Here is a 27,102-nt window from a genome sequence, read left to right on the forward strand (position 1 = left end):
TTCAGACAAAGAATAGACTGGACTGTAAGACATAAAATGATACTCATGAAGAGTGAGCTTCTTAGTTCAAGTAGAGACAGGTGACTAAATGGGAAACGCCTGTCCAGAGGCAAGATGAGAAGACAGAAAGGGACAGAAGCTGGCTAAATGGACACAGGGAATCTGGGGTGGAAAGGAGGAATGTGAGGTCACATTACAGGGATAGCAACTAGGGTCACATAACAGTGTGTGTATAAATTTTTGTATGAAAAACTAACTTGAGCTGTAAACTTCACCTAAAGCACAATTTAAAAAGGCAAAAAAAAAAAATCCTCCAGCCTCTCACATTACCCAATTCCAAAACCACTTCCACATTTTAATTATCTGTTAAAGCAGCACCCCCACTCCCGGTACCAAATTCTGCCTTAGTTATCTAGTGCTGCTATAACAGAAATACCACAAAAGGATGGCTTTAACAAACAGAAATTTACTTGCTCACAGTTTAGGAAGCTAGAAGTCTGAATTCAGAGTACCAGCTCTAGGGGAAAGCTTCCTCTCTCTGTCAATTCTGGAGGAAGATCCATACCTCTTCAACTTCTGTTTCCTGGTTCCCTGGAGATCTCCATGTGGTCTGGCATATGTCTTACTTCATCTCTGCTTACTTAATTTACTCCTTTTATATGTTGTAAGAGACAGACTCAAGACACACCCCACCTAATCCTGCCTCATTAACATAACAAAGACAACCCATTCCCAAATGGGATTATAACCACAGGCATAAAGGTTAGGATTTATAACACATATTTTTGGGAGTGCACAATTCAGTGGAGTTCCCAGACTAAGATGGACTAGAAAGAAAGGCCTAGCAATCTACTTCACAAATGCAGCCAATGAAAACCCTAAGGATCACAACAAATCATGGAGATGATGCAGGACTTCTCTCCATTGTGCACGGGGTTGACATGAGTAGCCTGACTCATTCGCAGCTAAGAACATTAATCTCTTAATGCCCGCAAAGATTTTCCTCCCAAACACACTGTTAATGTAGTCACAACCTTTAATGTCTAGCTTCCATTGATAAACTCTTGTTACAGCTAATTGCTAAGCAGACGCATATACTATACATAATAAGCCCAAAACTTTAAATATTTCTAATTAATGCTGCCAACCCCTCCTCCCAAACAATTTAACCCATTTAGACCATAGTCACTAACCTCTCTTGACATCTTTTAGTCTTCTCCCTAAGTCATTCACCCAATGATGTACAATTTTGGTCCCTAATTGAAAATCATAGTGTTGTGGAAAGGTCATGGTCTCTGAATGGAATAAGACTTCAATTCTAAAGGCAGTATCATTTCATACTGTCTTTGGAAACTTGTACTTGTTACTTAATCTTTGGAGTAAGAAAAAAGATAACTAAAATCATTTGTAAAATAGTAATAACATGTATACCCCAGGACAGAAAATAAGTTTCACCTCATAAACCAATTCCGCTGGATATTATTAGTAGCTTTTGGAGTGGAGGTGGAGGGTAGTGTTGAAAAGGATTCTGAAACCAAGTCTACAACTGTTAAGAGAAAAGATGCCTTAACAGAAGACATGTCTGCTATAGCTGTTGGGAGGATGGTCTGCCTATGTGCTTCCCATTCAGGCCCTAACCAGAGGCCTTGGGCCCAGAACTTTCTCTGATAAGGAGGCTGAGAATTGGGTCTCTCTTCTGCTCGCACAGTAACTATCTCTTGCAGGTGCACAGGCACCACGTGGTACCCGGCTAACCCCACTTCTGTATCTGTTCCCAGTGGGGAGGTAATGGGGTTTCTCAGTCTGCAGCATAGGAGAGTGTACTTAGAGCAAACACCCTGCATCAGCTGTGAGAAGCAACTCCCTCACTGGCCATGGAAGACCAGCACCCACAACTGAAGCTGATCTTGCTCTGTCTCTTCTCTTGTGAGTAAAGTGTTGTCCCATGTGCTAGTAAAGCATGTGGTTCATGTCTTTTGTTGGTAAGCTCGAAGCCTGGTACAAGAGTCAAGGGAGAGAGAGGTGGTCCCATGCAGTTGCTACTCGCCACTAAGAGAAACAGTGGATATATGACGCCAGGCCCAAGGTAAGCACCCAAAATATGTTCATTCCCTTTGTGTTTCTCACAAATAGAATATAAAATTCAAGGAAAACCTAAAACTCATGGCCTAGGAACACAGAAGGCTCCTGTATAATACTTTTTTCTCTTTTATAGCATCAGTTATTTAATTTCAAACACTCTCCTCTGTAAATATTCCGGAATAAACACTAATCTCGTCATACTTCTTGTCCACCTCTTAGAATTTTTCTTAAAAAAACCTTCAGGCCTGAGTGCTATCCTCCAAACTGGCATTCTTTAACTTTATGTTGTTGCTATGCAATTACTGTAGAGTTAAAATAGTCTGAAAAAAGTCAAGTCCTTTCTATATTTACTTTTACAAACTCATTTTATTTATAACAGTCCTATCCAAAAGCAGCCTAAACATTGAGACACATGCTCATCACCACTCCAGATCAAAAAAATAATCAATTACATTTCTTTTCATATCAATGTCTTATAGAACTTTATAATTTGGAAAGCACACTAAATACATTTCATTTGATCCACCTAAGTTCCTATGCATTTACTCAATATTTTTTTCTAAGAGGTTTTTTTTTTTTTTAATCTTAGAGAATTAAATTAACTGTCCACAAATGTAATTCGTTTTCCCAGCTTTTGATGCATTTTTCATTTGGTTTGTTAGTTAATTATATATTTGATTGTTAGACGCTCATTAACATAATAAAGCCATGAATATGCACATGCTCAAAAAATTGTTCTACTTAATTTCATTTTCTAGTTAACTGAAAACAGCTTTCTGACGACTGCGGCTGATCATTCCTAACATGTACCACCACGTTAGTTACTAACAGGCACCATCACGTTAGTTACTAACAGGCACCACCACATTAGTAAGTTCAGAGTGAAGGTTACCTAATGTTTCATTAAAATCCTTTATCTCCTGATGACTCAGAATATTATTGTGAGCATCAATGCAAAACTAAGACATTGTTCTGAATATACATGACTGTTGAGAAGTTTCTTTTTAAATAAATTCCTAAGAATAGCTTGCTCTGTTGACCCTATTTCCTCTTTCTAAAAAAATGGATAATCAAAAGTTTTGATTTCTTAGGTTTAATTTAAGACTGTAATACACAGATATACAAAATATGCATACCATCATTTTACTCAAAATCTTAAAATGTTTTATTTATCATAGCTTATTCAATCTTTCATTATCCCTACAGGCACTTATACTTTAGGTATTGACTGGCTAGCACTTGTTGGGGAAACAATGCAGGCAGCTGACTGAAAACCAAATCTATGGAAAAACAAACTAGTGCTACATAGGTATGGTGTATACACGGTACAAGCTTTTTAAAAAATGCAAAAAGTATTACTCACAAATTGTATAAATAATCCAATGTATAGTTCTCCCTGTTTTCTACACTGGCACACCCTGCTGAAGTCTAATATTGCTTCAGAACAGTAAAAAAACGAAATGCTTCTTAATACATCTATTTCTCTAATTTCCACACTTGTTTCTATTTTTATGTGGTGAGCTAGAAAAGGAACCTGGGAGAAACCGTAAATTACTTCAAAATTACTCACAGAGGTCTCTGAATAAATCTACCTAATTATCTGAACATGTTTTAAATCTGTGACATATGGTCTCTACAAAACATTAGAAAGTCTATCCCTGCCATAAAATCAAGGTATCCCTTCCAAGAATACCATTAATTAAACTGAACTGTAAGGCCCCTAAGAAAAAACGCTGTCTCGCTCTGTCTCATAATAACGACGTCTCTCTAACAATAGTACAGAGAGCAGGAAAGGGCTGTGATGCATTCCCTCAAGACTAAAATAACATGTTTCTACTGAATTTTTTAAATCTGGTATTTGAAACAGCTTTCAAGAGTCCAAATTCTGTCTTAAAATCTTAGGGCCAAAACAAACCTTAAAGAACATCTCAGAACTGTACTGATGACTTTAAAAATACGATACATGTGAAAGTGTACGGCAAACTATAAGGTACACTATGAATAAAAATCATATATACATATATAGGTTCTTTCTAGTTCAACCTTCTCTCACAATTTAAAAAAATGCTGCCCAGGGAGGTTAAGTAGCTAAAGTCAATACAGCAAATTAACAACAAGGGTAAATATCTTTACTTCAGTAAAACATTTTGCAAAGTCTTCTGATAGTCTTAAGAAACAGACAGAAAAATTGGACTGAACGAAGGAAAGGCATGGACCAGATGATCAAAGACCAGCTTTATCGTTAGGTTTCAAATAATTCATATTTGCATTTTGGAAAGATAATTAGCAATAGTTTGGAAAAAGGATTGGAAGGAAACTTAAGACTGGAAATAAGACTGGTTAGGAAGCTAATGTTAGTCTCTTAATGAGAGACAGGGCATAAACTACAGCTGTAGGAATCATTAATTTGAGATGCAGGCTTGACAGAACTCAGTGATTAGGAGCATGCAGGGGTGAAGTATAATAACTCAGGGTTGATTTCTAAGTTTCAAGCTTGGATGTTTGGTTCATTAAAAATACCGTTCAGGTGATGAATCAACTTGAAGTAGGGGAGTGTGGAGGGTGGATTTGGTGGTTACAGATGACAAATTTAGGACATTTTTAACATCCCAAACTAAACACTTTGGATTGCTGTGGGACATCCAAGTAAAGCTATGTAGACAGTATTTAGAAATATAAATCAGAAAAAGTCTGAGTATCTGGGCACTGATGCAGAACAAGGCCACAGCAATGGACGCAATCCGTGAATAAGAATGCACAGAACCCCATACGACAGTTCAGGAAACATGTGTTGAGTATATACCATATTTAGGCATTGCACAAAATCTAAGGGGTACAAAGTGAATAAGTCATTATCTCCAGGAGTTTACATTCTGACTGAACTTCTACTCTGACTGAGGAGAAAGACATAAACATGTGATTACAAAATTGTTTGATGCGTGCAGTTACAGCAGCTCGTGTAGTTATATATACGAAAAGGGCCAAGAGCGGAAACATGAAGAACATAAAGTCGGGTAGATGAGGAAAACACTGAGAGGTAAGGCGTGTAATCATGAGGGAGAAACCCCAAAAAACAGGAAATAGTGAACCCTAGAAAAGCTACTATGCTGGATAACAATTACATGTCTTGACAGGCTAGGCTAGAACAGTGATTTCCAACCTGCTATCACCAGATCTCTCAGGATCTGAAAAGGTAACCATGAAGACCTGAAAACTACTCTTAATATTTCAAAATACATTAGAAAACTGCACCTTTACCTAAGATAGAGATAATTATATAAACTCAGTGTGGTAACACAATCATATTTGCGTGAAGTCCTAATTTGCAGTTATATGTCTGACTGATAAAAGGAGGAAATGAATTTTTACTTAGTAGATGTAATTTGGTATTGTAAAGATAATCCTTAGCACTTAAACTAGACTCAAGGGATAAAATATTGGGCCCAGAGCTAGTAAGAGCATGCCTAACAGAAATAAATGCCCTGTTCAATTCAAAACGCTGCTTAGCTATGTAAGGTACTGCAGACACATGACTGGAGAGTAGTCCAGGTAAAAGAGTCTTGATTATGACTTCACCCTAAGCCAGCATGAACTCCAAAAAGGCTATGCTAATGTTGTTGTTAAGTGCCGTTGAGTAGCTTTTGATTCATGGTGACCCCATGCATGTCAGAGTAGAACTGCACTCTATATGGTTTTCTCAATGGCTAATTTTTTGGAAGTAGACTGCCAGAACTTTCTTCCAAGGCACCACTGGGCAGACCATTTGAACCACCCTGGGACTCCATTCTAACATTCTAATACTAGGCTAAATTAACAGCTTTATACCCCAGTCAATTAAGCACCACAACAGTTTTAACATGGGCTATTCAAGATTCTAAATCTTCCAATAGGTTGGCCAGGTAGCTGTCTTCCAAATTTCTTGTGCTCCTAAGGAACCTGTACATAGATGAAGAGGCAGTTGTTTGAACAGAACAAGGGGATAAGTGTGGTTTTAAAGTCAGGAAAGGTATGCGTCAGGGTTGTATCTTTTCACCGTATTTATTCAGTCTGTATGCTGAGCAAATAATACAAGAAGCTGGTCTCTATGAAGAAGAATGGGGCATCAGGATAGGAGGAAGACTCAATAAGAATGTGTGATGTGCAGATGACACAATCTTGCTTGCTCAAAGTGGAGAGGACTTGAAGCACTTATGATGAAGATCAAAGATCACAGCCTTCAGTATGGATTACACCGCAACATAAAGAAAACAAAACTTCTCACAATTAGACCAATAAGCAACGTCATGATAAACAGAGAAAAGATTCAAGTTGTCCAGGATTTCACTTTACTTGGATCCACAATCAACACTCATGGAAGCAGCAGTCAGGAAATCAAAAGACACACTGCATTGGGCAAACCTGCTGCAAAAGATCCCTTTAACATATTAAAAAGCAAAGATGTCACTTTAAGGACTAAAGTGCACCTAACCCAAGCCATGGTGTTTTCAAACACCTCACGTGCATGTGAGAACTGGACAATGAATAACGAAGACTAAGAAGAATTGATACCTTTGAATTATGATGCTGGCGAAGAACAACAAATATATCATAGGCTGCCAAATGAATGAACAAATTTGTCTTAGAAGAAGTACAGCGAGAATCCTCCTTAGAAGCAAGGATGGTAACACTTCGTCTCACATACTTTGGATATGTTATCAGAACAGACCAATCCCTGGAGAAGGACTTTAAGTTTGGTAAAGTTGAGGGTCAGCGAAAAAGAGAAAGGACCCTCAACAAGATGGACTGACACAGTGGCTGCAACAATAGGCTCCAGCATAACAACAATCAAGAGGATGGCGCAGAACTGCGCAATGTTTGTACTGTTGTACACCAGGGTTGCTATGAGTCAGAAGCGACTCAATGGCACCTAAAAACAACACAGCATTCAAGGTTACATCTGAATACAGTGCCCACCACTTAATTCCAAATTTCAAAATATATAACTATAGATCATCCACAGGAGAAAACCTGATGGTTTTTCTAGAAAAGGGACCACTCAAGAGTTGTCTTCAAACAGTAGAAAGTTACGTACAAACGAATAATGGGCTTTTAATTTATTGTTCCAGAAACCAGAACTAGGATGGGTAGATAGGTAGAAGTTACTAAGTAGCAGATTTGGCGCCAAATTACAAAGACCTTATGAACTACAAGAATTACTGCCTCATAAAACTGTTGAACTCATTGCCATTGAATGTTTTTATACAAAGGAAGAATGATCCGTCTCTTGGTCTTCACACTATATATAATTGCATGTTTAAAATTATCTGCCCTTGAGGGCAGGAATGTGATCTTATTCATCTTTATGGCTCCACAGAGCCTAGCACAGAACACTGTGTAAAGCTGGTGCTCTGTAAATGTCTAGTGAATTAGCAGGTGGATGCATGAATTAAATGTTTTAAGAATACTTCATTGGGAAGAATGTTGGATGAGACACCCTCTTGGGCCCCTAATATTATAAAGTGTTCTGAGTACAGAGTCCACATCCAGAGCTCATTTTACTCCATAGCACAGCCTGGGAACGGTGTACATAAACAATCTGCTTTAGTTGTGATAAATAGCACAAAAGACTCACCTGCTCTGACATCTCCATTTGAAATAGTAGTTTCTTCACTAAACTAGAAAGAATATAATTTCAGCCCTGATCTTTTATTATGGAACCTCTCTACCAAATGTTTATATCTGAAAATATTTACAAGAACATTTCAAACACAGAAGAATCTCTAGAACATAAGGATTAAAAATCTTGTTATTTAAACACACAAGTTGTATACAAAATATCAAATCATGGCAAAAGGATCAAATCAAATTTAACTGCTAAGGATCAAAAGGAACAACTAAGAAGAAGAAGAAAACCTGGAAAACACCTTAAGAAATTAAAAGCTATAGGATCTTCTCTTAATACTCTTTGGCTAATTCTTCTTCACCTTCTGAATAAAACTTTTTACCTTTACCACTTTATAAGCAATTCTACCACAATTTGGATGGGGAAATAAAATACAAAATGTCAATCAGTGAGTTGATTTCTTGATTTTTCACCCTTAGCAAAAAGTAAAGTGAGGATAAAGAGGCTGAAAGTACTGCTGGGATAACAAGAGTATCAAAAGTATAAATAGATCATATTCTCAGTGCTCATCATCTTAGCTACAGCAGATATTTGAAGCTGTCTGAAATGTGTATCTTGCATACAACAGGTACCCAAGTAATCTCTTAATAAGAGAAACACACAGCTAAAGCCATTTTGGAGTCCACAAGCTGGGGGAAGAAAGAGTCCCCCAAAATTTGTGCTATCAGTGATTGGTCACCTAGATGGGAAGCACTTGGAAAAGTTTCACTTAAGAGGAACACATAAAATTTAGACTAACAAAGATGTAGCTACAGGTACCTTGCACACCTGTACAGATGCATACACACACAGGAAAATTACACACAATATTTCCATTGACTCAACCTAGAGTGAGAAGTTAAAACCTAAAGGTGGAAAATGCTGTGATCTTTCACACGGTATCCTAGACCTATGACTGTAATTTTCTCCTTTTAAAAGCTAAACAGAAACAGACACTTCATTCCAGTGACATGTTTTGGGAACAAGAGAAAAACACACTTTTAGTACCAACTACTTTGAATTTTATTTAGCTACTTTTTAAAAACGAGTATTTCTGACAATCCAACACTTAATAGGAGCAAATATGCAGCATTCAAAGAGTAAGTTTGTTTTAAAGGAGACTTACTCTTTCACAGAGAAAGGCAATTCGGAGTGTCGGGGGAAAAACCACTTGAGGAAATTAACCGCGCCCCAAATTTCCTGGTCCCCGACAACAGCGAACAGAAGGGGACGGACGGAGACACAGCCTCAGCTTCTGGGTAGGGACGGGAAGGGTTAGGACCAGGACACAAAACTGACCCTCAGCCTGGAAGGGGCGTGGGCCCTGCGGGATGCCGGGTGCCGAAGCGACCGAAGGGGCGCGCGGTCCCTGCCCCGGGCCGCCCGCGGGGCCGCAGGGCCGCAGCCGGAGCCTCGCTCGGCGCCGGTGAACCGCCAGCTCGCCCCACTCTTCCCGCGCCGGCCCCGGGGCCGAGGCCGCCACAGCCACTAGAGCCGAGGGGGGCGGCCTGCAGGGAGGGCGAGTCCGGCTTCCCCGCGCCGCGCTCCGCCACCCGCCGCCCGGCCGAGGTCGGGACCCCGCGCCTCGTTCCGGCTCCCCGCCCTCCGGAGCTGCCCCGTCCGCGCCGCAGCCTCCGGGCGCCTCCGGCCCACCGCTCCCCACGCGTTCGCCCCGCCTCGCGGACCGCGCCGGCCTCTACTTACCTTCAATCGCCATGATGCGCTCGCCATGGACCGCACCAACCGGCTGGCGGGGGCCGCGCGGGCGGGCGGCGGCGCGCGAGGCCGCGAGCGAGAGCGGCGGGCCCGGCCCGGACGGCGGGCTGCGCGGCCGGGAGAAGGTGGCGGGCGCGCGGCGGGCGGGGCGCCGGGCGTGCGGGGCGCCGAACGACGGAACCTTCCCGGGTCGCAGCGGTGGCCTCCGGCATGTGACGGCGCCCCGCCCCCGCCCCCGCCCCTCCGCCCCGCCCTTCCGCCCCCACCGCGGCTCGCGCGGGGATTCAAAACAGGCGCCCAGCCCGGGAAGCCCGGCACCAGCGCCCGCCAGCGCCCGAGCCGCACTGAGCATGTGCACCCGCGTGGCTGGGGCCTGGTGGTTTCCTAGGCGTCGGTACATCCTCACTGCTTAAAAAAACATCCTCGCTGCTTGCAGCCTCCCAAATCGATGGGGCGGAAGTGGGACCTGGATGCGGTCAGCACCGTGGACAGGTCCCCTGACAGAGAGTTGGGCTCAGTAATTCCCTCAAAGTCGCTAATCTGAAAGTCTGTTTTGTTTTGTTTTCCCTCAGTCAGCCAAATACTCGCCTCAGATCTCCGCTGTAGGATGGAGAGACATCTAGCTGGCAAAAATCAAATAGGAGAAAGGGATCCTGAGGACAGCAGCTTCCCTTTCCCTATCTCTCTCTCTGTCACACACACACACACACACACACACACACACACACACGTCTGCCCACATTTCATCCCCTAAGACCCCCTCTTGATAAGTCTGGCCACCAGTGTGAGTTTGGTTTCCCCCTTGAAAACATGAGCTGGCATTTGACTTACACTTTGTAAATACATTTAAAGCCACACAAAAGTACAAGTCAGGCAGACATTTTGACAACGGGTCTGAAAAAGCATGTCACGTCCAGGGTTTTTTAATTTGCAAGCCTTGATGGAGGCTTGGTGGCGCAGTGGTTAAGAGCTCGGCTGCTAACCAAAAGGTCGGCAGTTCGAATCCATCAGCTGCTCCTTGGAAACCCTATGGGGCAGTTCCACTCTGTCCTATAGGGTCACTATGAGTCAGAATCGACTCGATGGCAATACATTTGGCTTTTTGGTTTTTATGAGCATTATGAACAGTCACAGACCAACCCTGAACATGACAGCAAATGACTACTTAATTTTTACCTGAGGTACTTGGACCACTCAACCATTTACCCAAACTCTCACCTTCACTTGGTAGTGGAGAACGTACACAATTCAGGCGATAAATAACTAAAGGAATAAGGAGTTAGTGATTCTCCCTTTCTGAGAAAATGCTATGTCCTAGTGCAAAATCACTGTACTGGGCACTGAGAAGGAAGAAAATATTTGGAGTTTACAGAAGTGAGGTTAGACTTAAATTTACAGCAGAAGCCATCTTACAATGCTTTTATATAGTCTCTTCCCAGTCAGTTTATGTTCAGTAGACATTCATTCTTTAAAATTTTCATTGGTTCAGTAAATACCTATTGAGCAAGGTGCTGTGGTGAAAACTAACTACAAATGAGAACTGCTATTGAAGGATCAAATGAGATACTGTTCTATCTAAAAACATTAAACGACTACACTGTAGTCTAGGAAAGTTCTGCATGTGTCTGTGTGTGAAGGGGGGGGAGAACCACAGATAACTATGGGATTCAGATAAAATGTCTCGTTCTAATGACATTTTCCCTAAGCAATCTCCGTTAAAAGAGAAGCCTGAACTCCCAAGACATTGGTTTGAACTTGAAACCACTGTTCTGTGTTTGTGGCTTCTGGCTGGATCTGAGTAATCCAATTGTTCAACTTTTTTTTAAGAATTTCTGATTGAAAGCCAGAAAAAACTTAATATCATTTCATCACCAGTTACACAAGTCATATATACATGATCAAGTTATGTAAGTTTCCACGGTCCAGGTTAATATCATCACAGTTGCTTAGAAAATTTATTTGCGTGTATGTGTCTGTGCGTGTGTTGAACATGAACTTCAGACATGTCAATCAGGGAATATAGGCCAATGCTATTCAAAATTGATGATATTTTCCCCCAGATTATTTCTTGAAAATACGTAAGTTTAGTCAGGATGCAGAATTATCCCTACCAACATTGCCTTTTTTTTTAATTGTGCTCTCCAAATACTAGCTGGAAAATTTCTATGAGACTAGTGTTGGAATATACCGTTATGGATACATCAGCTTCACAGTATTTCATATAGTTTGAAATGTATTACAAGTTTAATAATTCTAATTTAAGACAGTATCAATTATTTATAATTTTAATGTTTTATGAAAATGTAATTATACACCCTACCCAATGACACAGCCTGTTTCTAATCTTGACCTTATACCTCCAAATTATCTTTAGTCTATATACCTTTATTCACCAATAGATGTTCTTAATTTTAATCCTCTTTCTTCTTTATTAATGAATTACTTGTAAAAAAAAAAATAGTTACCAAATGTATAAGTCAAGCAGTTACCTAATTTTCCACTCATGCATTATGGAGATAGTTAGGGGCTCAGATGGGAAAAGAAAAAGAAATCAAAATAATTCTCTTCTTCTGACTATGCAATGGAAATGTTTTTCTGGTTGGCTTAGTCATCTAGTGTTGCTATAACAGAAATACCACAAGTGGATTGCTTTAACAAAGAGAAATTTATTTCTTCAGAGTAAAGTAGGCTAAAAGTCCAAATTCAGGGTGTCAGCTCCAGCAGAAGGCTTCCTCTCTCTATGGGCCTTCTCATCAACCTCCCCCTGGACTAGGAACTTCTCCATGCAGGGACCCCAGGTCCCAGGGATGCACTCTGCTCCCAGCACTGCTTCTTGGTGGTATGAGGTCCCCAACTCTCTGCTTGCTTCGCTTTTCTTTTATCTCTTGTGAGATAAAAGGTGGTGCAGACTACATCCCAGGGAAATTCCCTTTACATTGGATCAGGGATGTGACCTCAGTAAGGGTGTTATAATCCCACCCTAATCCTCTTTAACATAAAATTACAATTAGTTTCAGCTCAACCTTTTGTAGAAGTATTATTTTAAATGACAGTTTGATTTCCAGAAGGGCCACAAAAAAAGTAAGAAAGTGAGCACTGGAGGGAAATCATGTGGAAAGATAAGCCCAAGAGGAAAGTGAAAAGTAATTTCACTTACATTAGTCTAGTAGTTTTCATGTGTGAAACAAAATAACTAACCACCATTAATAGAAATACCACCTGATGGAAAAGTATGTTCCAAGTTACAAGAGTTACCAACATAGTTTTAAGAAATAACCCATTTTTAAAGTTGGAAGCTTCTTGTATTCAATTTAAACTATTCAACTGAAAAACAACAAAGGTACTAAAGGAATGAAACCAACTACTATACAGCAATGTACAGCAATACAGTGATTTCTCTATACAGCATATATAGGAATTAAAATGTAATCTTTTACACACTTTGAGAATTTACAAATCACTAAATTTTGGAAAATCTAGTAGGTATTAAATTGTTATCCAGGGATTCTGAGTCTTTGAGTAAGAGAGACATTTTTAAATTTTAAGATTTGTTGACAATTGCAATTATCTGGAAAGATATAGCTAGATATAAGGATCCAGTGAAAATCATTAATATTCCATTTATTTCATGAATTATAGTCCCATGAAAACAGATATATTATTTGTTCTGATAGCTTCGTCTTTTTTCTGGCTCTCATCAATTTAAATAAAAGCCAGGAAAGTGTAAAATCATACGGCCTCTTTTTTGCATTTATAAATTAGTTCCTGTTTAAAATAAATAATTATTTTCAGATCTTTATAAATGTATATATAATTAACTTGTTTTGTTTATATTTGGTATGTTACAAACCTGAATTACACTTGCCTCCCTGAACCCATAAATTCTAAGAAACTCTATGTTTCCAATTAATTCTGCATTAGTTAGGACTCTTTTGGTTGCAAATGAGAGCAACTCAATTTGAAATAGCTTAAGGTAATTGGAAAGTTAATTATAGAGATACGAGGACAGAAATAAAGCTGGGCCTTAGGATAACTTATACATGGGAACTTCAATGATATCAGTCTACTTTCAGCCTTTTGTCTCTACTTGTATCTACATGTTGGCTTCATTTGCCCTGCTCACCACAGGCTAACTTTCCCCCTGTGGTGGAAAATTTGACCCCTGAGCACTTCCAAGCTTTACAGCTTACAGGTTCTGCCAACTTTCTGGGCCCCAAGGTCACAAATTCCAAAAAAGGTGGGTGCCATTGGCTCAAGTTGAGTAAGATGCTCTACTCCAGACCAATGAGGAGGCCAGATACTAAGATTGGCCAAGCTTGGGCCAGGTACATACCTCTGAGCAAACCCTCCGTGGCAGGGTCATGGAGGAACACGGCAGCCCTCATGGTGCTCACATGGATGAACTAGGGAGAGCAGAGGATAGTCCCCAAAAGGAGTTTGTTGGACAAAGAAAACATAAGTGATGATTACAAGGGTACTGCACCTTAGACATCCACCTCGACGTGTCTGTCTTCTAATACTTTTCCAAGCACTTGCCTCTCAGCACATTTCTCTGAAGTTCTCTGAGAGCAGAGATGTCCAAAAGAATTTTCTTGCAATGATGAAAATATTCTATATTTGTGCTGTCCAACATGGGTGCCACAAGCCACTTGTGGTGGCTTTTGAGCACTTGAAATGTAGTTACTGCAACTGAGTAACTGAACTTTTAATTTTATTTAAGTGTAATCAATTTAAAGTTAAATAGCCACACGTGGCTAGCAGCTACTACAGCACAGCTACAGAACTGACATTGTAGTGTTTAGGGAGGGACCGACAAAGAAGATTACTTAATGGGACTTAGTGGGATAAACCGTAACGTCTCCGTGGGACGAGAACAGTAGAAATTTCCCATGCGTGGCAACTACCTGATGACATGGTACAGTAAGAAATATATCCATCATGCTGTGTGGAAGTAGTTAAAGACTGAGATGAGAAGAAATTAAAAATAAACAGAAATCAGAATTCTTTTCCGTCTTCCATTTCCTCCAACAAGTATCTTCCTCAAGACTTGTGAATTACCCCACTACAAGCATCACAGTAATAGGTGAGGAAAAACTAAACATGGAGCATTCTATAATTATTTTTATTCACTTAGATCAAATGGTAGTTTTAGTTTTTACCACCTAAAGCTCTAGAGGTAAAACAAGCTCACCAAAGAGAAAAGAAAAGAAAAAAAACCCATTGCCGTTGAGTTGATTCTGACTTACAGCAACCCTATAGGACAGAGTAGAACTGCCCCACAGGGTTTCCAAGAAGCAGCTGGTGGATTTGAACTGCCGACCTTTTGGATATCAGCCATAGCTCTTAACCACTGTGCCATCAGGGCTCCAAAGAAAAATAAAGAAGGGAGCAAACAGCACAGACATTTATCACCCTACGCTTTCCTTCTATGATACTTTCTAAGCCTTCAATGCAGACAGAAGGGCCACCTTCACTTCTCTCCCTTTTCCTTAGTAAATATGATGTGCTTCTGCATAACGTCTGTTACAATTTTCTTTTTGTTCAATGGGGTTATGGCTATTGGCTCCATGCATGAAGAAGTACACTGGTTTATTGAGAAAACTATGACACAGCACGATCCTGGTCTGTTAGCATGAAAGAGGGAACAGAGCTTCTAAACTTAAAAAAAAAAAAAAATACAGACCAGTTTAAAACAAGATGACCAACAAGCACATGCTTAGTAGAATATAGGCAGCAGTAGCTAAACCTTACAACAAAGAAATATATTATTTTGATCTAGGCAGGAGTACTTGACTATACTTAAAACCTTTTTTCACAGCTGGATGTTTCTATAACACTGACAACTGACATTTATATAATGACTTTCATTCAAAGGTCAAAAAGTATGCCACAAACCTTTTAATTGACATGAATATGTCACCCACCAGTAAATGTGGAGGCAGGAAGCAACTTGTGGAAAGCCCAATAACATACATATATGGGCAGAGATTGAATTAGACACATGAGAAAATTGGTAATTTGTGTTAGATGAGAAAATGATCTTCTGCTGGAAAAATAAGTCAAGTCTTAGTTTATATAACTATAAATGTGTGATCCTGACTTAGACCAAAATTCTGTGAATGTAATTAAAGGTTTTACTGCTTACACTCATCAAATATGAGAATGTTAAACATAATTCTCCATACGCAGTAGATGCTCAATAAATTTTTGCTAAATGAGTAAATAAATGGCAATAGCCTTAAATGTCAAGGATCTCTTATACTAGCTGTTCTTAAACTTTTATATACACATCTCCACAACAGTAAGATAAAATAGTCATTGATGATTGTGATAGAGAAACCTAAAATGGACAAAGAATGCTTGTCTGGAATAGTATTTCTCATTATTGTCTTCCTAATTATTTTTTTGTAACATAAAATGTCCTACCTATATTTGCATAATTATTGTTATGGATTGATCTGTGTCCCTAAAAAGATATGTTGAAGTCCTAACCTCCAGTACCCTGTGGATGTTTGGAAATAGGGTCTTCGAAGATGTTATTAGTGAAGTGAACATGAGGTCCTACTGGAATAGGGTGGGCCCTAATCAATTATGTCTCGTGTCTTTACAAAATGAGTAAGAAGACTTACTGTTCACAGCAATGTAAATATCAGGGAACTTGACAATATCAAAGTAACCTATCAGAATCGGATGGAAGAGAAGCGGAAATTTTACAATGTTTCTAAATTGATAAAAAATTAACAAAAGAAGAAGAAATATACGTTTAGGAGGAGAACGGAAAGGAAGAAGAGGTAGGCAATAGTGTGTATGAGCAAAATTCCTCTTCTTTCATAACCTGTAGTTAATAGATGTCATCTAAACTTACAAACAGAAAAATAGAATTTGGGCCCATACCTCACACCATATATAAAAATTAAAACAGGGCAACAACCTAAATATAAGAAAGCATAGGGGTAATCCTCTCAACCTTGTATTTGGCAATGTATTCTTAGATATAATATTAAAGGCATGAGCAATAGTAGAAAAAGTAGATAAATTGAACTTCATGGAAATTAAAAACTTCATGAATAAACATTATTAAGAAAATGAAACGACAGTGGTTAATGTGCTCAGCTGCTAACTAAAAGGTTGGAGTCCACAGAAAGGCACCTCAAAAGAAAGGCCTGGCAAACTAGTTCTGAAAAATCAGCCATTGGAAAAACATACACAGCACAGTTTTACGCTGGCACATATGGTCTCTGTGAGTCAGAACTGACTCAATGGCAGCTGGCTAACTGGTACCAGGTTTGGGAACAGGGGCTTTCTTTTGCTGGATTAATGATTTCATAGTAGAGTAGGGCAGATCCTAAACCTAATTACTTCTGGGGGTGCCTTATAAAAATAGCTGAATAGACACAGAAACACACACACAGGTCGGGGAGGATATATGCCAAGGACGCCAAGGAACTTCCAGGGCTACCAACAAAGATCCTCCCCTAGAGCAGATGCCCTGACTGGACTTCTAGCTTCTAAAACTGTGAGACAATAAGTTCCTGTTCTTTAAAGCAGCCCACTTGTAGTATGTTTTGTTATGGCAGCACTAGGTAACAAAAACAATTGCCATATAAAATATCCATGATATGTCCTTTTTTTTTTTAACTCTAGCATTTGAAGGCTCTCTACTTTATTTGCAACATTTCATTTAATTTTTATCCCAACTCTGTAAGGTATATTGTTATTAGACCAGTATTACAGATAAGGAAACTGAAGTTCTGAGCCATTTGATGACTGAAACCCGGGCTCACTGACTTCAGACCCCATATTCCTAACCTCAATGCTGTAATGCCTGCAGGTATTAGGTCAGTTCACACAGTATGCTCCATTTATTACACATAATAAATATATGTAATAATACATTTGTAAGTCACAAAAGTGTTGGATGGATATATATCAAGCTATTAACAGTTTTCTCTGGGACCTGAAATATGGAATAGATTTTTACTTTATATCTTCTTTTTGTGGTCTTCAAATTTTTTGCAAGTAGCAATAATAGCATTTAAAGATAAAAATATATAATTAAATTCTGAAAATAAAACTTCCCTCTTCTGTGGTGCCTCCCAACCCCCCCATCAGAGGTAAGAACTTCTCATAACATTTTGCATTTATATATATTTAGAATTTAGAGAGTATGATGGTTAAGATTGTGCATCAACTTGGCTGGGCCACGATTCTCAGTGTTTTGGCAGTTGTATAATGTTGTGATCACTTTCCTGTTGAAATCTGATATCTGATCACCCCCATGATGGACTCTGCTGAGTGGTACCAGCAGGAGTAGGGCCTGTGGCAGCTCACCACCCCTTCGGCCTTCATCTCTCCACCCTCTGCCGCCTACTTCCTTCCTGCTCGCCCTACAAAGGTTGTTGGCTTGTTCTGGATCAAGTAGCTGTCTAAAACCTCTGGGTTTGGGGACTTGAGCTAGCAGCTTACCTGTCCATTTTGGAATTCACTGATTTTCACAGCCTGTGAGCAAAAGTCCTGCTCCCCAACCTACCTTTCTTGGGTTTGCCAGCCCCTGCAGCTAAGTGACTCAGGAGAAACCTTGTAGTCTTGCCTGCAGACCTTGGGGATGCCTAGACCATCACAACCTGTGAGCAGGATCCCTGCACTTCAACCTGCTCATCTTGCGTTCATCAGCTTCTGCAGCTCCGTGAATTGGGAAAGGACTCTGTCCTGATCCAAGGACTTGGGACATTCCAACCTCTACAATCGCATGAGCTGTTTCCTTAATATAAATCTATCCATATATATTTATATGCATTACTGGTTTTGCTTATCTAGAGAACCCAGCCTAAGACAGAGAGTCTCCCCATAGTTAAATAAGCCCTAGACTGAGCTCTAAATTAGTAACCCCGTTTCATTCATCCTTATGGTCCCCCTTTCACTGAGGAGGCTTAAGTGGGGAATTGCTCAAATAAAATTGTTATGAACTAGATAGGCAACCCAGCCCCAGGGTTGAGGTACACATCCAACCCAACTTCACCTGTACTCTTCCCTTTGTTTTCCTGGATAGGGTTGTACTGCTCTCTCTTGCCGGATCAGGTTGGTCATTCCCTTTTTATTTAGCCTCCTTTTATGCCTGAGGTTTAGTTATGTAATTAGAGCTGAAATTCTTAATTTTCTCCAAATTTTCTATGTAGGCTTTTCTATTGGTGCTAGACATTGGGAAGTCATTTAATGTCCTGAACTATATCCCTGCAGATGGGGGAATCTGAACTCTAGTGATAGTTTTAAACAAACAAAAAAAAAGGACAATAATATCAAGGAGCCACAGACCAAAGAAGACTCCTGAGGATAAACACCTCCAAATTAGGGGCAAAGGTTGGATTTGTAGACTTTTCTCTCCTTATAGTGCTGTCATGGGAAACTCTAGGAAAAATCCTAGTCTTATTCTCTGAACTCCCTCACCCCAGCTGTGATGATTAAGGTTATGTGTCAACTTGGTTAGGCCATGATTCTCAGTGGTTTGGCAGATACTATGTAATCATCCTCCATTTTGTGATCTTATGTGAACAACAATCAGTTGAAAGGGGAGTTTCCTTGGGGGTGTGGCCTACATCCAATATATATATGTATGTTATGGCAAACGTACTCTCTCAATCCTGCATTTGTCTTGTCATCCTCTGACCTCTGGTTCTTGGGACATGAGCCAGCAGCCTACTGCCTGACCTGCAGATTTTGGATTCACTAGCTCCTGCAACCCCATGAGTCAACAGCCTGCTGCATGACCTGCAGATTTTGGGTTTGTCACCTCCTGCTACCATGTGAGTCAGGAGAAGCATTCAGCCTGTCACAGATCCAAGGATTTGGGTCTTTTCAGCCTCCACAACTGCATAAGCCATTTTCTTGAAATAGATAATTCTATATGTATTTGTATATATGCTTCACTGGTTTTGTTCCTCTAGAGAACCCAGCCTAAAACACCAACCATACACCATATATAACGACTGTCAAATTTTCCCGCTGTGTGTTAAATAAGGGTAGAAGCTTATGAGATCGCTTGTGCAGAACATAGCAGTAGTAACTCTAAAACTTTGTTTTGTAGTTAAAATGGCCAACACCTAAACTAACCTACCTGATTTACGTTCTCAGCTTTTCCAAAGCAATAACCTACAGAGAGCACTGGACAAGAACTCTGTCTAGAATGACACACTATTTGTGCTATGCTTGTATGGATCTGAATGTGAATGCTTCCTTAAATTTCACACCCTATGCACCTCACTTACTTTACCCTTTGTCTGCACCCTGGATCCCTGCCATCTCTACCCCTCCTGGATCACCAGCAATGGGACAGGATCCTGATAGTGGTAAATCCTTCCCCATGCCCACTGCCAGTAACTACAGTGTTTCCTCATTTGTAAAAAATTATTTAATTAATGAGAAGTCCTCGATAAAGCCCTACAATAAAATAATGAGAACTGTATAGCGAAGACCTAGGCCAGAAGCATTACAAGTGGAGAAGACCTGGAGTTTTAGTTGAGAGTAAGTTAATTTGCATATATAAGGTGCCAACCAAAATTATTAATATAATTTTATGCTGCAACTTTAGATGCTTATAATTTATCACAAAGGAGAGGGAACCTCACTCTTCTCTGCTTTGGTAAGAAAATACCTAAAACGAATTCAGCAGCAAGGTATTCCTAATTATGGTCTACAAAAAAAGGTTAAAAAGCTGATAATGTTTAAACACCCTGAAAAAGAAATGACTCAGGGGCTCCATGATAATTGTTTTCAAATATTTCAATGGCTGCAATATGAAAAGAAATCAAGCTTATTCTCTACTATCTCAAGGGTTAGAGCCGACACCAGTGTGCAGCAGCTGCACAGAAACAGATCTAGGCTTCTTAAATGCCCTGGTGCCCAGATTATTGTTATAAATAATCCCTCTTGGTTTAGCATACATAATAATTGGATTCTTACCACAATAAAACAGATTGTAATAATACCCTACACATAAGCTCTCTTGGAACAGAATTATACTAACAGGCTGTGATGTGTCAACTTGGCTGGGCCATGATTCTCAGTGGTTTGCCAATTATGTAATGATGTAGCCTGGCAGTTATATAATGATGTAATTTGGCAATTATGTAATGATGTAGTCATCCTCTGTGATGTGATCTGATGTCATCAGCCAATCAATTGTAAGGGGAGTTTCCTCGGGGGTCTGGCAAGCATCCGATATACATATGGATGTTCTGGCAAAGCCCGTTTGCTTGCTCTGGATCCTGCATTTGACTCATCATCTGATCTCCAGATCTTGAGCCAGCAGCCTGCCATATTGCCTGCCAATCGTGGGATTCATTGGCCTCCACAGCCCGCAAGCCAGCAGCCTACCGTCTTACCTGCCAGTCTTGGGTTTGTCAGCCCTTGAAGCTGGGTGAGTCAGGAGATGCCTCCAGCCTAAGACACAGGCCTAGTCAACAAAAACATTAGGTGCACAGCAGATTTCAGAAGCTGCCACCCCTTTCCTTTATTCTTCACATGGCCTTTTGCCAAGCACTCTGTGTTGGTGGAGGCACCTGGGGTATTTGAAGATGATGGAGTCTTCCCAGGTGGGCTTTCGTCTCACATCAAGACCCTTTCTGGGACCTGCACCATACTCTCTCCATCCTTCCCTCTCCCACAGTCCAGCTCACCAGAAGCCTTCATTTTATGCCAGTCACCAGCTCTCAATATCCTAAGGACTGAGAAAAAAGTAGTCTATGGGAATAATAAACTACACAAGCCACAGCCTCATCTATCCTGAGACTAGAAGAACTAGATGGTGCCCAGCTACCACTACTGACCATTTTAATCAGGGCAATAATAGATGGACCCTCACAGAACAGAACTTAAATTCTTAAAAAGTCCAAACTTACTGGACCACTTGAGACTAGAAGACTCCGTGAAGCTATCACCCTGAGATATGCTTTAAACCTGGAGCTGAAACAATTCTCTGAGGTCACCTTTTAGTGAAATAATAGATTGGCACACAAAATAAAGACTATTATCCATGATTACCGTGCTCTATTAAAAAACCATCTATATGAGACCAAAAGATCGATGGTCACTCCAAAGCAAAGATGAGAAGGTAAGGGGGTGGGAAACTAGAGCACTGGAAAGGGAACAACCAGAACACAATTAAAGAGAATGTTGACACATTGTGAAAAATGTAACTAACGTCACTGAACAATTTGTATAAAAAAAAAAATTTTGTGTAGACATTGTCAAATGGGAGCTTAATTTGGTGTTTAAGTATTCATTGAAAACACAATAAAATATTATTTTTAAAAAATTCTAAAGACCACACACTGGTTTTATCTGAGGGACGAGACTTCAAGATCTTAGATTCTCTCTCTGTCTCTCTCACGCACCCACACACACACATCTCCCTCCTCCTCACTTGCACTTTTGCCTTAGTTCCCAAAGACTCACCTCCAGTCTCCCTAAGATTAAAAAGCTAAGATGGAGAGCTACTGATACTCATTGTAAGGACTTTTCGCCTCTAACAGCCTATGATTATAAGACAAGCTTGAGTTAAGAAGGAATGTGGTATGTTGAAGGACAGCGATACTTACATTGAGGAACAGCAAGAGTCATATCAGAGGGCCCTACATTTGAGACTGAGAAAATGAGACCCCTCAAAATCTTTTAGAGATTTGAGCAAGAAAGTGATATATTCAAAGTGATATTCTAGGCAGAAAATTATACGGTGGGGTATAGGATTGGTTGGAGAAAGTAGAGAATAAAAAAAAAAAGAGAGAGAGAGAATAAAAGCATAGGCTAATATAAGTTGCTGTGGTAGTCCAAAAGTAAGATGATGAAAGCATGGGGAATGGCCGCAACTATAGGAATGGAGAGGAAGAGCTGGATTGGAGAGGCATGTTAGAAGAATTGTGACAATACTTAGTGTACTAGAAATTATTGCTTTATCTGTCCAGAACAATATATCTTTTCTTTGGGGGAACTGTTCCTCTCCCACTCCACCCACACGATTCTGGAGGGCTCTGATGTGCAGCCACGAGATGCCCCTGGCAGACATCCTACTACAGAAAGCAAAATTGACAAGGGCCCCAAATGCTGAACTTCGAAATCCATTTCCATGTTTGCACTGAGGCCATGCCCTCCACTGGCTGCTCCCACCAATGACTAAGTGTGAGGGTGACTAAGGCAGAACCATTCCTGGGAGACACAGGCCCCCTTCATCAGCCAATATTGGTTCAATGGCTTATTGACAGCTTTGCCCAACCTTCCACAGGTGGCACAGCTATCTAGAACACTCTCATCCAACCTTCTCTGTCTCTCTCTTCCCTTCACTTAGGGGCAGATTGCATTGTAGTCTGATGGCTTCCCAGCCTTTTCTAGCTCTTCCCTATTTTCTTTCATACATGCCTTTCCCCTAATATAACCCTTGTTCATTTAATCCTGTTTTGGCATCTGCTTCTTAGAAGACACAGACTAATACAACTGCCAATCCCTGGACACCTCTCTCTCTCCCTTTCTCACACACGCATATACACACGCACACATACATGCACACCAGAGGGATACTACTGCAAGTGATCCACGCTAAGCCATGACCCTACTAGCCACAGTGACTGGTCTAAGAAATAGGCACATGCCTCAAGCTGGACCAATAGCGATGCTTCCTTGAGACTGACTGAATTTACACTGGAGGTTGTTGTTGTTATTGGGTGTCCTGGAATCAATTTAGACTCACAGCCATCCCATGTGACAGAATAGAGCGGGCCCATAGGGTTTTCTAGGCTGTAATCTTTACAGAAACAGATTTCCAGGCCTTTCTCCCACAGAACCACTGTGTATGTTCGAACCACCAACCTTTCGGTTAGCAGCGGACTGTTTAACCTTTGTGTTATCAGGGCCCCTACACTGGAGGTAGAGCTATATGGAGCTGTAGGGGTATGACCTCAAATCTGCCACTGGCCATAGCCCTGTCATGGGGACTACATGCAGACAGTCTAGCTATCTTACAGATAGAAAGAGAAGGAGCACATTCTGGTAGCACCAGTTCCCCAGTTCCAGCTCCTGAGGTTCCTGGACATGCCCTGCTTCCTGTAGCTTTTTAAACTCTGCAAGCTAACCCAAGGCTCTTTCAATAAATCCTCTTTTTTCCTTAAGCTAATTGGAGTTTCAAACTCTGCCCCTTGCAGCCAAAAGAAGCCCAACAAACATATATATATATGACAACACAGATATAGGGTTAAGTAGAGGACAAAAAGCAAAGGCAATTCTAAGATTATAGGCATAGGAAACCAAAACGATACTACACACAGAAATATGGGGATTACAAACATCCGATGGGAGATGAGTCGCACAGGATACCTAAATAAAATGTAATGTAATGCCCTGTAAGTAGAAATGTACTGTAAGTTAATGAGTTTAGTAAAAAATTGGTGCCTTAGTGAGAGGTTTTAGACATGAGATATAGACACGACATAGGACCTGATACATGAAACTAAAATGTAAAATCACCCTACCAAGGCAGTATATTGGGCTTGTGCAATGTGATGAGATGATCTTTTGCAGTACTTTTATTTTGCATTCTTGTACATAACCTATGTGAAATTCTTGCCTACCATACATGTGTTTCATTAACTTAATTTGGTAATTTGTTCACATTAATTATTTTTACTTGTTGTAACATAGCTTAAAATCAAAATAATGAGTTAAAAGAAAAAAAAAACATTGCTGTTGAATTGATTCTGACTCATGGCGACCCCATATGTTACAGAATAGAACTGTCCATAGGGTTTTCTTGACTGTAATCTGTACAGGAGCAGTTCACCAGATCTTTCTTTCACAGAGCAATTGGGTGGGTCCAAATCACGAACCTTTAGGCTAGCAGCTGATCACAAACTGCTTAGTTAGGCACGCACTATAAATGTTTTCTAACAACATTTCTTCTGTGACTTCCAAACAGCAACAACAAAAGCCAAGTTATAATTACTTTAAATAACGACCTGGTATAATTTGAATAGATAACAAGAAAATATCCTATTGATGTGCCATTACGGTTTTAAAAAATAGGGGAAAAAATTGAAAAAATAACTAATTCTGAAAGCTAAGGCAACAACGGGTTAAGCTTTTTAAGAAAAATTTCCTCCATGAGTCACATTCCCTGATCACATGATAAAATATCCTATACTTAGCTTAAGAAAAATTAAGTCCAATGTCATTGTATACCAGTGATCCACTTAAGAATACAGAGAATTTTAAAAATACAACTTCTTTTTGCAAGATAAAAAAAATCTCTTTCCCAGAAAACTCATTAGGCCAGCCAGTAATGAGGTGGCTGTGATAATTATGGCATTATGCCATGCCCTCAGTGATCTGAATTCTCGATTTACATCTTTCACTAAGAACTTTTGGCAGCAACTTCATAACCCTTGTGAAGAATTTATTCTGGTGGCCATACAAACTAGTAAGTTAACCAAGATGTTTCCCACCAGGGTATTAAATACCTATGTCTTTCTTTTAATGGTCTGCCCTTATGCACTCAGGAGCCCTGGTGGTACAGTATTTAAGGGCTTGACCGCTAACCAAAAGGTTGGCAGTTCGAATCCACCAGCCACTCCTTGGAAACCCTATGGGGCAGTTCTACTCTGCCCTGCGTGGTCGCTAAGAGTCAGAATCTACTTGAAAGCAATGGGTTTAGTTTCATTTACGCACTCATGTGTTTCCTGGGCTTTAAAATAAAATCAGAGGTTTTTTGTTTGTTTCTTGCTGTTGTTGTTAGGTGCCCTCAAGTTGGTTCCGACTCATAACAACCCTATTATGCACAACAGAACGAAACACTGTCCAGTCCTGTGCCATCTTCACTGCTGTTGCTATGCTTGAGCCCATTGTTGCAGCCACTGTGTCAATCCATCTCATTGAGGGTTTTCCTCTTTTTCGCTGACCCCTACTTTACCAAGCATGATATCCTTCTCCAGGAACTGATCTCTCCTGATAACATGTCCAAAGTATGTGAAATGTAGTCGTGCCATCCTTGCTTCTAAGGAGCATTCTGGATGTACTTCTTCCAAGATACATTTGTTCATTCTTTTGATAGTCCGTGGTGTATTCAATATTCTTGCCCAACACCACAATTCAAAGGTGTCAATTCTTCTTCAGTCTTCCTTATTCACTGTCCAGCTTTCAGTTGCATGAGGCAATTGAAAACACCATGGCTTCAGTCAGGAGCACCTTAAGTCTTCAAGGTGACATCTTTGCTTTTCAACACTTTAAAGAGGTCCTTTGCAGCAGATTTATCCAATGCAATGCATCCTGTGATTTCTTCACTGCTGCTTCCGTGGCTGTTGATTGTGGATCCAAGTAAAATGAAATCCTTGACAACCTCAGCCTTTCTCCGTTTATCATGATGTGCTATATTGGCCAAGTTGTGAGGATTTTTTGTTTTCTTTATGTTGAAGTGCAATCCATACTGAAGGCTATGGTCTTTGATCTTCATCAATATCAATAAGTGCTTCAAGTCCTCTTCACTTGCAGCAGGCAAGGTTGCATCATCTGCATACTGCAGGTTGTTAATGAGTCTTCCTCCAATACTGATGTCCTATTCTTTTCGTACAGTCCACCTTCTTGGATTATTTGCTCAGCATACAGATCGAATAGGTATGGTGAAAGAATACAACCCTGATGAACACCTTTCCTGACTTTAAACAATGTAGCATCCCCTTGTTCTGTTCAAACAACTGCCCCTTGATTCATGTACAGATTCCTCATGAGCACAATTAAGTGTTCCAGAATTCCCATTCTCTGCAATGCTTTCCATAATTTGTTATGGTCCACGCAGTTGAATCCTTTAGCGGTCAATAAAACACAGGTAAACATCTTTCTGGTATTCTCTGCTTTCAGCCAGGATCCATCTGAGATCAGCAGTGATATCCCTGGTTCCACATCCTCTTCTACATCCAGCTGGAATTTCTGACAGTCCCCTGTCGATATACTGCTGCAGCCACTTCAGCAAAATTTTGTTTGCATGTGATATTAATGATATTGTTCGATAATTTCCACATTCGGTTGGATCACATGTCTTGGGAATATGCATAAATATGGATCTTTTCCAGTTAGTTGACCAGGTAGCTGTCTTCCAAGTTTCTTGGTATGGATGAGTGAGCACTTCCAGTGCTGCATCTAGTTTTTGAAACATCTCAGTTGGTATTCTACCAATTCCAGAGGCCTCGTTTCTCACTAATGCCTTCATTGCAGCTTGGACTTCTTCCTTGAATACCATCGGTTTCTGATCATATGTTACCTCCTGAAATGGTTGAAAGCCGACAAATTCTTTTTGGTAGAGTGACTCTGTGTATTCCTTCCATCTTTTCACGCTTCCTGTATCACTTAATATTTTCCCCCATAGAATCCTTCAGTATTGCAACTCAAGCCTTGAATTTTTTCTTCAGCTCTTTCGGCTTCAGAAATGCTGAACATGTTCATCCCTTTTGGTTTTCTACGTGCAAGTCTTTGCATAATACTTTACTGTACTTTGTCTTCTCGAGCCACCCTTTGGAATCTTCTCTTCAGTTCTTTTACTTCATCATTTTTTCCTTTTGCTTTAGCTACTTGATGTTCAAGAGCAAGTTTCAGAGTCTCTTCTGACATCCATTTAGGTCTTCTCTTTCTCTCCT

General features: G+C 40.3%; 1 protein-coding gene across 1 annotated transcript in view; it reads right to left on the reverse strand.

Annotated features, from left to right (window-relative positions):
• Positions 1–9,493, reverse strand: part of SYT14 (synaptotagmin 14) — a 437,307-nt gene extending 427,814 nt beyond the window's left edge. The window contains exon 1 of the mRNA XM_064273241.1: positions 9,428–9,493. Within this exon, the coding sequence (XP_064129311.1) occupies positions 9,428–9,440 (13 nt within the window). The 5' untranslated portion in view covers positions 9,441–9,493. The remainder of the gene's footprint in view (positions 1–9,427) is intronic.
• Between the last annotated feature and the right edge of the window lie 17,609 nt (positions 9,494–27,102).

This window comes from Loxodonta africana, chromosome 20 (assembly GCF_030014295.1).
Source record: "Loxodonta africana isolate mLoxAfr1 chromosome 20, mLoxAfr1.hap2, whole genome shotgun sequence".
NCBI classification, from domain to species: Eukaryota; Metazoa; Chordata; class Mammalia; order Proboscidea; family Elephantidae; genus Loxodonta; species Loxodonta africana.